Source organism: Geotrypetes seraphini, chromosome 10 (assembly GCF_902459505.1).
Source record: "Geotrypetes seraphini chromosome 10, aGeoSer1.1, whole genome shotgun sequence".
Classification (NCBI taxonomy): Eukaryota; Metazoa; Chordata; class Amphibia; order Gymnophiona; family Dermophiidae; genus Geotrypetes; species Geotrypetes seraphini.
Window position 1 is genome coordinate 44,356,507 of NC_047093.1, and position 14,060 is coordinate 44,370,566.

The window sequence follows — 14,060 nt, forward strand, 5'->3', positions numbered from 1 at the left end:
GCCATCCAAGTAAGCTCTCTACATCAGATTAACAAAGTGGGATGCAGCTGGGCACTTTTGATGCCTCCTTGGCGTTTGACATATTCCACTGTTGTAGCATTGTCCGAGAAGACTGACTGCCTGACCCTCCAGACTCTGCTTCAGCTTCTGTAACGTCAATTGAATGACCTGAAGCTCCAGCCTGTTGATGGACCACTTTCTAAGGGCAGCTGACCACCACTCCTGGACTGAGTACCTATTGGAATGACCTCCCCAGCCAAACAGGATGGCATCCATTGTCAGGATAACCCATGAGGTTATCTGGAGGGCATACCTTTCAATAATGACTGTGGATGGAGCCACCATGACATGCTGTTGGGATATTCTGGGGTCCACGAGAGTGTCATCTGAAGAGAATACATTTGTAAGGATCACCAAGACAACATCGTGTTCTGAAGGGGACACATGTGAGCCTTCGCCAAGGAGCCACATCTATAGTGGCTGCCATGAAGTCTAGCACCTGGAGGTAGCATCATGCTGACAGGGCTGGCCTGACCATTATTCTCTATAATCTGGGAGCAAATCTTCCATCTGCGTGGTTCTGGAAGATAAACATTGTCTTCTGCTGTATTGAACAGAAGTCCCAGAAATTCCAGGAACCTGTTGGCTCTTGTTAGAATTCACTATCCAGACCAGGCTCTGCAAGACCTGGACTATTTGATTCACTGCTCTATCTTCTTTCAAAATGATGGAGCTCTAATCAGCCAATCATCCCAACATGGATGCACTTGTAATCCTGCCCTGCAAAGATGTGCAGCAACCACCACCATCACATTAGTGAACGTGCAAAGTGCTGTTGCCAGATCATAGGGAAGTACCAAGAACTGGAAATGTTTCTCTAGGACATGGAATCTCAGGAATTTTCTGTGCTCTGGAAATATACAGATAGGCTTCTATCAAGTGTAGGGAAGCCAAACATTCTCCTGGTACTACTGCTGTGATGACTGTCCATACTGTTTCCATGTGAAAGCATGGAACTTTCAGAGCCACGCTGACATGTGTTGAGAGCTAGTACAGATCTCCAATCTTCTGAGCCTTCCTAGGGAACTATAAAGTACAGTATATGGAGTATCTGCTCAAGCCTGATTCTTCAGATGTTATGGGATCTATGGTCTGAAATTCTACCAGTCTCTGCACTGTTGCTAAGAATTTGCTTGCCTTCTCTGTTTGCCTTGCAGGGGAGTCCACAAACCAGACCATTAAAGGATGGGCGAACTAGAGATTGTAATCGCTCTGAATGATCTCTAGCACCTAATGATATGACGAGATCTGTGCCCTCTTCAGAGGAATGGCTCTAGTCCTAGCATCATTGTGCTTTCTTGGAGGCTGAAGCAGAACAAGAACTGGAGGCTTGGTTCCACCTAGATCCTGAAAATCTCTGTCATGATCCCTGATAGGATCTCTGAGATAAGACTCCTCCCTGAGTACTGCTGACAGCAACTGGAGTCATGAAACTTAGACTGCCTGGAGCCTTTCGAAGTTTGCGGTCTGCTCTCAGATACAGACTGCAACCTATGATCTGCCATTCTGGCTATAAGATTGTCCAGTCCCTTTCCAAACATTTGTCCCTAGAAAGGAAGTCTGCTGAGCGTAATCTTGGAGGTGGAATCTTCCACTCATTGTCTGACCCAGAGCATTCCTCGGGCTGAGATGGAATAAGCCAAGACTTTGCTCATGACTTTGATGATGCCATAAGGGCATCAGCCACTAATCCACTCCTGTGAATAGAAGCTGGGGAAAAGGCTCGTGCTCCGCTAGTGTAAGCTCACACAACCTGATATGACAAGCAAGTGCCACAAAAGAGACTGCTGCAGGTGCTTTGATTTCCAAGGCCAGTGCTTTAAGCTGTCTTTTCAGGAACACATCCACACTGCGATCCTGCATATCTTAGCAGAGATATGCTGCTAAGGAATCCACCTTGGGCTGAGGAAACATCTGCCGACATTCCTATGCCATCAGATACAGCCGAGCCATAGGTCTTGACTACCTTTACTGAGCCTTTAGGAGCATTCCAATGCTCTGTGACTAACACATAACAGGATGCCAGGGAAAACAAGATGTAGCCTGGGCTCTCACTCTGCTCAGGATAGAGCATGGAGCAAATGGGACCTGCTTGGAGTCTAGCTGCAACTCCCACAGGGAGTCAAGAATGAGCTCTATCAGAGCTGAGGGCTTGAAAAGCCAGCCTACTGTGAAGTTATCCCCATGGTTGAAGGCCATCAGTGCATCTTGCTTACTTGCTCCTGCTCTATGACAGCAAAGGCATAGATAGACCCCTCGTTCTGAGTCTCTGACCTGGCCAACCTCTGGAAGCTCAAGCCCCCTCGCATGCCTCCTGGGTCTCTGCCAGACAGCCCCAGGGAATCTCGGTCATCCAAGTAAGTTCTCCACATCATTACATTACATTAGTGATTTCTATTCCACCTTTACCTTACGGTTCAAGGCGGATTACACAAGAGTTGTCAGGAGGTTACAGGAGTTGTAACATTACATAAGAATTGTCGTAAGCATTACATAAGAATTGTCGAGAACTTAAGGAGCAACATGTTGGGTTATTCGAAACATTTTAGATTAGATATGGGTGGAGTGTGTGGTTGGTGGAGTTAGGGAAGGAACTTGTCATGTTAGACAGGTTTTATATGTTTTTTGAAGAGTAGGGTTTTGGTTTCTTTTTTGAAGGTTTTGTAGTCTGTGGTCGTAGATAGCAGATTGGTGATTTGTCTGTCCAGTTTAGCTGCTTTGGTGGCCATTAGGGTGTCATATAGTTTTCCTCGTTTGACATTTTTGGTTGGTGGGTGTGTGAATAGTGAGTGGGTTCTCCTGTGCCTGGTTGAGTTGAATTGTGTTAGTCAGTTGTTCCAGTAGGTTGGGCTTTCTCCATTAATAGCTTTGTATAGTTGGCAGTAGAATTTGAAGTGTATTCTTGCTTGTATTGGGAGCCAGTGTGAGTCGTGGTATGCTTCTGTTATGTTATCATATTTTTTCAATGAGTAGATGAGTCTTAGGGCTGTATTTTGTATTGTTTGTAATTACTTTATCATGGTTCTGGGCAGGGGAGGTATAGTATGTTGCAGTAGTCTATAAGTCCAAGGATAAGAGATTGTACCAAAAGTTGGAATTGTTTCCTGTCAAAGAATTTTTGGATTTGTCTTAGGTTTCTCATAGTCATGAATGATGTTTTTATTACTTTTTTGATTTGTGGTTGTGAGGTCCAGCCTGTCGATCAGTACTCCAAGAAGTTTTAGTGTGGGTTGAATGGGGTATGATATTGAGTTTATTACTAGGTTTGTTAAGGTTGGAGTTTTGCTGTTTTCTAGGAGGATGAATTTTGTTTTGTCAGAGTTAAGTTTTAGTTTGCGATTAGTCATCCATGTTGCTATTATTTCGAGAGTTCTGCGTATTGTGCCTGTCATGGTGGATTCTGGGTGGTCAAAGGGGAGGAGAATGGTGATGTCATCTGCATAGCTGTATGAGGTTATGCCATGTTTGTCTAGGTAGTAGCTGAGGGAGGCTATGTATATATTGAATAGTGTGGGAGAAAGAGGTGATCCCCGAGGAACTCCGCAGGGGTTGGACCATGGTTCTGATTTTTCTTTATTTGTTTTAATCCTATAGGTTCTGGATTGTAGGAAGCCTTTAAACCATGTGAGTACCTTGCCTGAGATTCCTATGGAGTCTAATGTTTGTAGGAGGATGTCATGGTCTACCAGGTCGAAGGCTGCAGAGAGGTCTAGTTGTATGAGCAGGATTTTCTTGCCCGTACAGAGATGCTGTCTAGATGTGTCCATTATTGTCCGAGAAGACTGACTGTCTGACCCTCCAGGATCTCAGTGCTGTAGTTAGTTCTGAAGCCTGACTGTGTGGGGGGGAGTAAGTTGTGGTTTTCTAGGTATGACGTTAAGGTTTTAGCTACGAGGCCTTCCGTCAGTTTGATGTACAGTGGGATTGAGGCTATGGGTCTGTAGTTGGATGGTTGGTCCATTGTTCCTTTGGGGTCTTTTAGTATCGGAGTTATGATGATTTCGCTGAGATCTTGTGGGAAATGTCCATCTAAGAGTAGAGATTGTATCCATTGTAGGAGCAGGGAGCGGAATAGTGTACTTGAGGCTTTCAATAGGTATGGGGGGGCAGTGGTTAAGGTTACGTGGTAAGGCTGCGTGGTTGTATTTATTATATAGTTTGTTAAAGTCGGACCACTGTATGGGTGCGAAGTGGGACCAGGTTCTATCTGCTGCAACTGATTCTTTTTCTGTGGGGGGAAATGAGGTCTCTTCTGTTTGAGTGGGAATTCTGTAGAACGTTGCTCTGATGTTTGCAATCTTGCTTTTGAAGTATGTGGCTAAGAGGGTGGCTGAGGGGGGGGAGTTACTGTTAGCTAGGTAAGGTGTGGTATCTATGAGATTTTTTAGTAGCTGGAATAGCTTTTCTGTGTCTTGGGGTCCTTCTATTTGCTTTGAGTAGTATGTTTTTCTTTTTTCTTTCAGTTTTTGCTTGTATTTTTGGTTCATTATTTTCCATGCTGTTTTTGTGGGTTCTTGGCTGCTTTTCCTCCATTTTCTTTCTAGTTGTCTGCATTGCCTTTTGAGTTGGAGTAGTTCGTTGTCGAACCACTTGTCTGATTTTCTGTGGAATTTGGTTTTGGGTTTTTCTGGGGCTAGTTCGTCCAGGGTTGCAATACTTAGATGGTTCCATTGTGAGATGAAGTCTTTGGGTGTGTAGTATTGGATTATGGTGTCTGCTTTTGTCCAGAATATGGTGGAGTCGATATGTTTGCGTGAGTTGTAAGTTATTTTTTGATTAACTGGAATGCTTTTGTTATTGGTCCAATTGATTTCGAAGGAGTATGTGTAGTAATCAGACCATATGGAACAGTTCCATTTTCCATTTGATGTTTGGATCTCTGGTTGTGTGGGTTGTTGGGACATGTAGGCTGCAATGTCGAATTGGTGACCTTTTTCGTGTGTGGTTTGAGGATCTAGGATTTTATATGTTAAGGCCTCGAGGTATTATAGTAAAGTTTCTACATGTTTGTAGGATTGGTTCTCGAGGTGAAGGTTTAGGTCTCCTAGGATTAGGTTGTAGGTTGTCGTTAGTGAGTTTCAATATATGAATTCTTCAAATATTAGTTTTGCTGTGTTTCAGTTATTTGGGGTTACGTAGCAGAGTATGCAAGTTAGTGTTCCTTTGAGCAATATGCTTGAAAGTTGATAGGCTAGTAAATCCATGCATGGGTTGGTTGTTTTGTCTTGTATTTTTAGGTTTATGGTGTTTCTGGCTATGATGGCAATTCCTCCTCCTCTTTTATTTTCTCTGCAGACTATTGTTAACTTGTGGCTCTTTGGGAAAACTTCAGTTATTCTGGGGTCCGAGTCAGAGGTAAGCTAGGTCTCTGTGAGGAAAAGGCAGTCTAGGTTGTCTTCTTCTATCCAGTTTTTTATGCATTCTGTTTGGGGGCCTATGGCTCTGATGTTCACATATGCACATGTTTTGGGGTATATGAGTGATCTTTGGTGGGGTTGTTTTTTGGTCTTGTATGGGTTTGTCGGTTTTCTTCTTCAGTTAACAAATTCAGAAGAAAATACTGCATTAGGTAGCACAGAGTCCCCTTTAGGCGATTCCATCTGGTGTCTCTTGGGCCCTGCAGCTTCCACATTCCTATGCTTAGGTAAGCCATTGTTCCAGTGCTCTGGAAGAGATTTTCTCCTATAGACAGGTCCTCCAATATCTCCTCAGCCCTAGAGACCCAAGGAGAGGCTAAGCCTGAAGCTCCCGCTCTCTTCACATTCTGCGCAGCATGTGATGAAAGGGTGTTCTTCTGGCGTCCATCCAGCACAAATTTGGCATGAATTAGGAATAGAAGAGCCTGAGCATTCCATCCCTGCAAGTTTTGATGCAAAACAGATTTTTGAAGGATCTGGAGAATTTTGAAAAAAAAAATAAAAAATTGGGGGAAATCCAAGATGGTGACGGCGGCAGCATTTTGGCACAACCCCCCCCCCCCAACTCCAAAACAGCTTAACTAAAAATAAAAAACTCAGAAAAAGGGATTTTAGAGGTAGGGACTCTAAAGGAAGGAGAATAAAATCAGCTTTTTCAGGACACCTCCCACCCCTCCTGATTTCCTCTTAGGTTGTAGGCCTTACTCATTGTGACCTGTGCTGTATATGTGATGCAGCCTGCCTCAGCTCTAAAAGAAGCTGGATCTGGGAGAAGAAATCACTGCCTCAATGGAACTGTCCTCCCACCCTGAAATCTTCAGGCTGCCAGTTGGACTGAAGTCTTGACTGATCTTCAAACTCCCGTGAACCCACGCATGCAAAAGGTGGGAGGCAAAACACAGCAGACACCCAGAAGAGCCCCGCTGAGCACCCTATAAGTGTGTGACAGCTTGTGTTCAAGCTCTTGTCACCCAGTAGGCAAGCAAAGCTTCTAGAGGACCGGACCCCAAGCTCCACAAAAGTTACTGCTGGCTGGCTAATAAGTACCACATAGGAATTGGCCTGTCAACTGCAGACCTCAGTCTGCTTCTCCTCCAGCTTTCCCCCCAATTTGGGGGAGCTCTGAGCACCAAAAAAATAAGAGAGTAGATCAGAAAGACTCCTTCTGGCGCATGTGCAGAAAGAAAAACTGAAGGGGAAAGCAGAGCCCTCGGTAGAAGGAAAAGGAGTTGAAAAGCTGTAGTGGATTCCTTCTGCATGGCTCGCAAGCATGGGGAGAATACCCTACAATCCAGAATGACATACCTACTGTACTACAAGTATTTTTGTGAGTGACCATATAAAATCTGTGAGTGACGCTCCTAAAATTTATGAGCAAATGCTCATGTACTTAGCTAAGATGGAACACAGTATTCATGATAAATGCGTTATTCATTTTAAAGGCAATTTATGAGTGGGTCAACCCTTAGATTTGACTATGTGCTGTGGTACAAGGTAGCCTTGTTTAAGCCCCACTCAAGATTGTTGTGAACCTGTATTCCACTTGAGGTGATGGGTCTGGCTACAGGTATATCAGAAATGCTCAGAGAAGGCAGGAAAAGCCCAACTTCAAAGAAATCTTCCCTCTTCCAGGCTTGACCAGCAAGATATCCTTGTCCATTGGTCCAGAGAGGAAGATAGACGTCTCAAATCTAATAGTAAGTGGAAAAAAACTTCTAAGTGTTCTGAATTACAACTGCCAAAAGGCGCTTAAGACAGCTAAACTCCAGTAGTACATGGCCTCAAAGTACCAGACCACATGAGCAAATGTGGAGCCATAAGGAATATTCATAACTAAAAATTAGCAAGAAGGGCGAACTTTCAAACCTTTTCCAAAACATCAAAAGCTCTTACCAGTATTGACTTGTCCTTGTATCACTGTGGTGGAGACCATGTGTGTTCCATTTTGTGTTACAGCTTTTACTGGTAGCTGATGTTGGCCCAGTGGTGCCTGCTGTACTATGGTAACTGTCTGCAAAGGTGCAGCTTGTGAGGTCTGAATGATACGACTAGCAGCTCCTATCGTGGCATGGCTAATAGCAGGAAGAGGCTCTACTTTAACTGTAAACAAAATAGAAGACTAATGAGAAATTTGAATGTCAGAACATGATTTCAAAATCAAGTCTTACATAGATTTACAAGCACTCACTTTTCTAAAAAATATTTTACAAATGTACTTATATCAAACAAGTAAATATCCGGACAAAAAACTACTTACTGTATACTGCAATCTAGTACATTTATCTACCGAGCTTAAATTTTGGAGAAAGACTGCATTAATAAAGGAAATTTCAATTAATCTATTCTGGAAAAAACAACCTCAAAACAAAATCTATGTTCCCTAAACCCACATTCCTATCCCGTAGCTAATAAAGTAATATAATTAAAATGTAATCCTCAAGTTTTATTCTAAAGAAATTTCTCAAGCTGGTCAAGAGCTAAAAAGAAATATCAATTTTCCTCAAATATAACTAAACATTTACAGGAGAATGCAAGAAAGTGGCTCCCAAAGCCAAAACGTTGTCCTTATACTGAAGAACCACCTTCCTCCATACCTTTGTAGCTCTGTAGACATCAGGAAATGGATATATCTTTTGATCATACAACAAATCTAACTTTTTATAAAAATAAGCATTTATCTATCACTTTTTAAAATCAGATTCTAGAGGTGGTCAACAAAAGAGTAGCCCTGGTAGACATAGCATCAAATAACTCTCAAAAAGAAGCCAACTTAAATTTGCCAGGTACTACCATCTTTAATTTAGCTAGCTAGCATGAACACAACCCTCTGAAAATTGATCAGGGTCTACCACTCCTCCATCCCTATTCGTGTTTGTCTTCTGCGGTCCCACATCCAGCACTTCAGCCATGAACACAGAACAGAAATATTTGTTAAGCAATTCAGCCTTTTCTTTATCAAATTCTACATGTTTCTCCCTTTCACCTTTGAGTCTCAAAATGCCACTTTTGTACTTCTTCCTATTACTGATATCTAAAAAATGTCTTGTCTCCCCATGTTACTGTCAGCTATTTTTTACTTCCATCTTTGCTTTCCTGACTACTCGACCAGCCTCTCTTAACTTTTCCAGATATTTGTGCCTGTCTTCCTCTTCCTGTGATCTTTTGTAGTTTATGAAAGCTAACCTCTTATTCCTTACCTTCTCAGTTACTAGTTTTGAGAACCAAAGCAGCCTTCTTTTCTTCTTACTCACCTCACAAAAAGATTTTGTTACCCTTACAATAACTCCTTTCAGTTTTGCCCACTGCATTTCTTCTCCTTCCAGACCTTCCCATCCATGACATAATCCCACATCCAAACAAAGTTAGTTGTTTTTTTTAAAGTCCAGAACCTTTACTTTTGAATGAGCCCTCTCTATACCTGTCTTAATATTAATCCATGCGATCACTGGATGCCAGATGATCACCCACTAACATCAGGTGCCAAACCATACAAGATTTTAAAGTCATAATATGCAAACTGAAATGAATTCCAGCCTCTGGGGGATGCCAATGCATTTGAATTAACATGACGACTCTCTCATATTTATAATGGAGAAACTTAGGTCAGGCTGCTGTGTTTTGAATAGTTTGAAGGTTTGTTTTTTTTTGTCGATTCTTTTTGACAACCAGTGTAAGGAATATTACAATAATCAGTTCATTTTTTCTAGCAAAAAAGGTGCTGGAACTCAAATACCAGACTACACTCTTCAGGAGAGGGGTTATCACTGAGGGGACCCCCCCCCCCCCACACACACACACAGTAGCCAGACTACCTGCAAGCTGTTACAGAATCAATTAAAAAGGCAGTACTGAGTGTGCAGAGCATGAGCTCTTTTAATAATACTTGAGGACCATGGGGCATTTTTAACCAAGCAATGGAAAAGGTGCCAGTACTCAGTACCCCCTCAAAAGAAGCCCTGATAATAGTCCATGGAAAATAAAATAAGAGATTGCACCATCAGGTGAAAACAGAGATCTAAAATCCCTCAAATTCTTCTCATTTTTCTTAAGACAAGAGCAGTTTTTATTAACTAATTAACATTAATCTGTGAATCCATAGTGAACAAATTGGAAAAGAACTCCCAGACTTTTGATACTTGGTTTAAATTTGAAATTAAGAGTTCCTCAACTCTAAAATATTATCGTTCCAAATACTGTTAGGATTTTCCAATAGCAAGGATTTGGTTTTTTCCTTATTCAATTTAAGAGAATGTTTTAGATTCCAGGATTCAAAGATATAAAATTTTATCTTTGACGATACTCAACAGTTTGGTATGAAGGAAAAATAGGTAAAGACCAACAACATAGCTATATACTTTAAAACCTGCATTTCCCCACAAAAACCAGAGTCCTTTTACTAAGCTTTGGTAAGCTCTACCGAGTGTAGGAGCCTTTACTACCTGTAAAATGGTGGTTGTAAGGGCTCACGGGGTAATATTTTTAATGGCCGTGCATTGATTGCGCAGTTAGCACATGGTCATTAATTATGGAAATAGGAAAAGCAGTCTATTTCCAGCTATGGCACATGTAGCCTTGGTGTGCTAAGGCCACTTTTGCTGTGACTTTAGGAAAAGGGCCCCCTAAGTGAGGACATCAAGATATTAAACAGTAGGTAAAAGAAGAGACCCCTGTGGGAGCCCACATGCCAAACTTTAAACATAGAATCATGAAATTTCACTTTGTATGATCTACAGGCTAAGTCCTTAATCCAATTAAAAACATTATCAGTAATTCCCAAGCTACTCAAAATTGATAAGAAAAGATAATGATCCACTTAGTTAAAAGCACATGACAGGTCATATTGTAAAATTACAGTGAGATGACCTCTGCTCAAACAAACCCTTCCTTCTGATAACAATGAAGTCAAGGTTGTTTCTGAGTTGAAGTTCTTACAGAAGAGATTATATCAGAATATATAAGTAAAACATAAAAGCATTCAACAAAAGGCTTAAGCCTTAATCAAAGAAAGTAAGCTCCCACAGAAACTCAAATATTGCAAAGTAACAAGCTGCAAATTGTGCCAGCATATTAACACCGAACCCCAATGAGGGACATGGGGTACAAAAAATAAGGGAGGCTCATGCTCAACATCAAATACAGCACAAAGGTAAATCAAAAATAAAGGCAAAATACATTGTACGGCTTTATTAGAAGTAACTGTGAGCAACTGAACATTTTTTTTCACATAGTCCCCATGCAAGATGACGCATTTGTTGAATTGTTCAACTAGCTTCTGCATTCTTGCAGAGACTTTTTTCGGTTGCTCCCGAAGTCAGGTGAGCACCGCTTCATGTTTTGTCTTTTGCTCTCCAGGTTGCAGTGATGCACACATGTCTTGTCACCAGTGACAATTCTCTCTAGAATACTTGGATGATCTTCATTCTGTCTCAGGAACTGTGTAGCAACCTTCACATGCTGTTGCTTGTGCAGATCAGTAAGCTGTTTGGGAACTCATCGTGTACCTTTTCCTGTATCTCAAGTCATCATACTTTATGGCAAATTTAGATTAGCCGATATCCAAATTTGAAGCCAATTCAGACATAATTATCCGTCAGTCTTCTGTAATCAAGGCATCCACCCTGTCAATGTGTTCTTGTGTGTACAACAATCTTGATTGACGACCAGAACAACCTTCATCAGTTATACCTGTTCTTCTCACTTTATACCTTTTTACCCACTCATAAACCTTTTGTTGATTCATGGTGCTATGTACGTACTGAGTCGATATCTGACGGTGAATTTCCACAGATTTCACTCCCTCTGCCCAAAGTGCAATACTGCACGTTGTTCTTCGATGGTGCAATCTTGCAATCCTGCAATTCCTGACCTCATGTCTGCCACATGACTAAAGGCTGAGAGCTACACCGCGGGCTCCTTTTACGAAGCCGCTTTAGCGGTTTAACGCGCGTAATAGCGCACGCTAATTTGCTGGCCGCGCTAGCCACTACTGCCTCCTCTTGAGCAGGCGGTAGTTTTTCGGCTAGCGCAGGGGTTAGCGCGCACTAAAAAGTTGTGTGCGATAAAACCGCTAACGCGGCTTCGTAAAAGGAGCCCTGTGTTTGGGCGAACTATCCCACAGGGAATGTATGAGAACATATATTGCATTTCGCAAGCTCTGTTCTGGATATCATGTAATTTAAAAATTGCCTTTAATCTATGATTCGCCCTCATACACATTATTTAATACAGAAAATGAGAAAAGTGTTACATTAGAGAAACAGGTCAGATGCTAAAAATAAAAATTAATTCACAAAGACTCAAGATAAGATACCAAAAAAGAAATCAAACTTATAGCTCTGTGAGGGAGAGCACTTTTCAGGACTATTGTATTAACGACCTTATAACAATCCAGGGAAACAGTGTATTTTGACATTAAAATAAGTTCTGCTGTCTGAGGCAATGGATGAGATGGTGCTATCCCTCTCCCTATACCCAAAATGGGTTACATCAGGGGTGCCCACACTTTTTTGGCTTGCGAGCTACTTTTAAAATGACCAAGTCAAAATGATCTACCAAGAATAAAATTTTAAAAAGCACACTGTACGCAGAGAAAATGTTAATTATCATTTATATTCTAAGTTTTTTTTTCAAAGAGATCAAGGCAGATGACTTTATGCAATGTCACTTCAGTGACAACTATACAAAAATAGACAAATATACCCCCTCCCTTTTTACTAAACCGCGATAGCGTTTTTTAGCGCAGGGAGCTGCGCTGAATGCCCTGCGCTGCTCTTGATGCTCATAGGCTCCCTGCACTAAAAAACGCTATTGTGGTTTAGAAAAAGGGGGCCATAGTGCAAAATATAGACAGCAGATATAAATTCTCAAAACGGCCACATTTTGATCACTAAATTGAAAATAAAATCATTTTTCCTACCTTTGTTGTCTGGTCATTATTCAAATCTTGTTGGTCCCAGGCTCTGGTTGTCTTCTGATAACTTGCTTGCCAGGGTCTCCTTCTTCTATCTCTGTCCTCCCCTTCCGTTTCCCTTCCCTCCCCTGGAAGTCTGGTATCATTCCTTTTTTTTCGTTTCCATCCACAAATCCACTTTTTCTCAACTACCCTTTCATCCAGCATCTCTCCCTCCTTCCCCACCACCCCAGGGTTCACCATCTCTCCCTTTTTTTTTCCCCAACTACCCTCCTATCCAGTATCTCTATCCCCCCCTCCACACCATCCCTTGTGTCCAAGCCCCCCTTCCCCCAAAGGCTTGCACCTCACCCCTGAAGGCCAGCACTACCCCTTGAAGGCCTGCCTGTCCCCCCTGAAGGTCTGCACCCCCCTCCCGAAGGCCTGTACTGTACCCTCGGAAGGCCTGCATGTTCTTCCCTGCCCTCCCACATCAACATGTCCCTGGCCAGCAGCTCCACAACCAGCACCCCTCCCGATTGCTACCTAAACCCGACTGACAACCTGCACAAGCCCGTCTACTCCTACTTCTCCCTTCCCCGCTCCTTCAAGCACGTCCACCGCTGGAAGGACGAGAGCTTGTTCCTATTCCATAAGACAGCACTGCTTCTGAATGAAGTTCAAATAAAAGCATCAGTTTCTTAGTCAAAAAAGAGTACTGTACTATTTCAGCCAAAGGAGGTCACCAAGTTTAAAGTACTGTGATGACTCCTTGATACATAGCAGAAAGAAAGCAATATTGAGAGCCAATGGATAGGAAAAGATACAAAGAAGCTGTATATAACTTCCTGATAACAGCCAGGCAGGAAGCTTTACATGAAGCGTAAACCCTATACATAAGAACCAAATGATAGCATTCAGTGGAGCTATCAAGGGAAAGGGACTGCTGAAAACAAAATCCTCTCGGCAGTCAGGGCTCACCTTTTATGTCTTTGTGGTCTCCATTCTCTTGAGGTTCTAGCTTGGTCTGGCTCATCAATGCAGCCTGTGTGACTACAGCCTGTCCTGCAACAGTGTATGTATTTGCTGGTGCTAATCCAGTCACATTGGTGACTGACACAGCTGGTATCTGGTGGACAACATGAACTGTCTGCACAACAGGTTGCTGAGACGTTGAGGTTGTTACAGGTGTTCCAACAGTATAAGCGACGGGTTTGATAGTTTGTGGTAGCTGCCGTTGCACAGTAATTAAAACTGGTTGATTAGAAAGTGGTGATCCTGTCAAATGGAAAAAAGAGAGACAAATTAAACTGCCCTATTTTTCAAATCTAAGCAGCAACAATTAACAGTGCTTTTCATGAAAACTAGGAGCCATTACTCAACCTTAATCCATACACTCAATAATTACTACTCTTATAGCTGATGAACTTTGAGGTAATCACCCATAAGAACATAAGAAGTTGCCTCCGCTGAGGCAGACCAGAGGTCCATCTTGCCCAGCGGTCCGCACCCGCGGCGGCCCTTCAGGCCTAATTGCCTGAACAGTGTCCTGACTGATTTTGTAACTGCCTCTAATCCTCTAGTCCTATCCCTATAACCTACCTCTACTCCTATCTGTACCCCTCAATCCCTTTGTCCTCCAGGTACCTATCCAAACCTTCTTTGAAGCCCTGTAGCGTGCTCCTGCTTATCAC

General features: G+C 42.3%; 1 protein-coding gene across 5 annotated transcripts in view; it reads right to left on the minus strand.

The window, feature by feature from the left end:
* Positions 1 to 14,060, minus strand: part of FOXK2 (forkhead box K2) — a 183,679-nt gene that overhangs the window by 39,061 nt on the left and 130,558 nt on the right. For 4 of the 5 annotated variants that reach the window (XM_033961708.1, XM_033961707.1, XM_033961710.1 and 1 more), the window contains 2 exons: positions 13,348 to 13,644; positions 7,371 to 7,577 (listed from right to left, as the gene is read on the minus strand). In XM_033961708.1, coding sequence (XP_033817599.1) covers positions 7,371 to 7,577; positions 13,348 to 13,644 — 504 coding nt within the window. Of the gene's footprint in view, positions 1 to 7,009; positions 7,169 to 7,370; positions 7,578 to 13,347; positions 13,645 to 14,060 lie in introns of all 5 variants that reach the window. The other variant, XR_004540935.1, reaches the window with a different exon arrangement.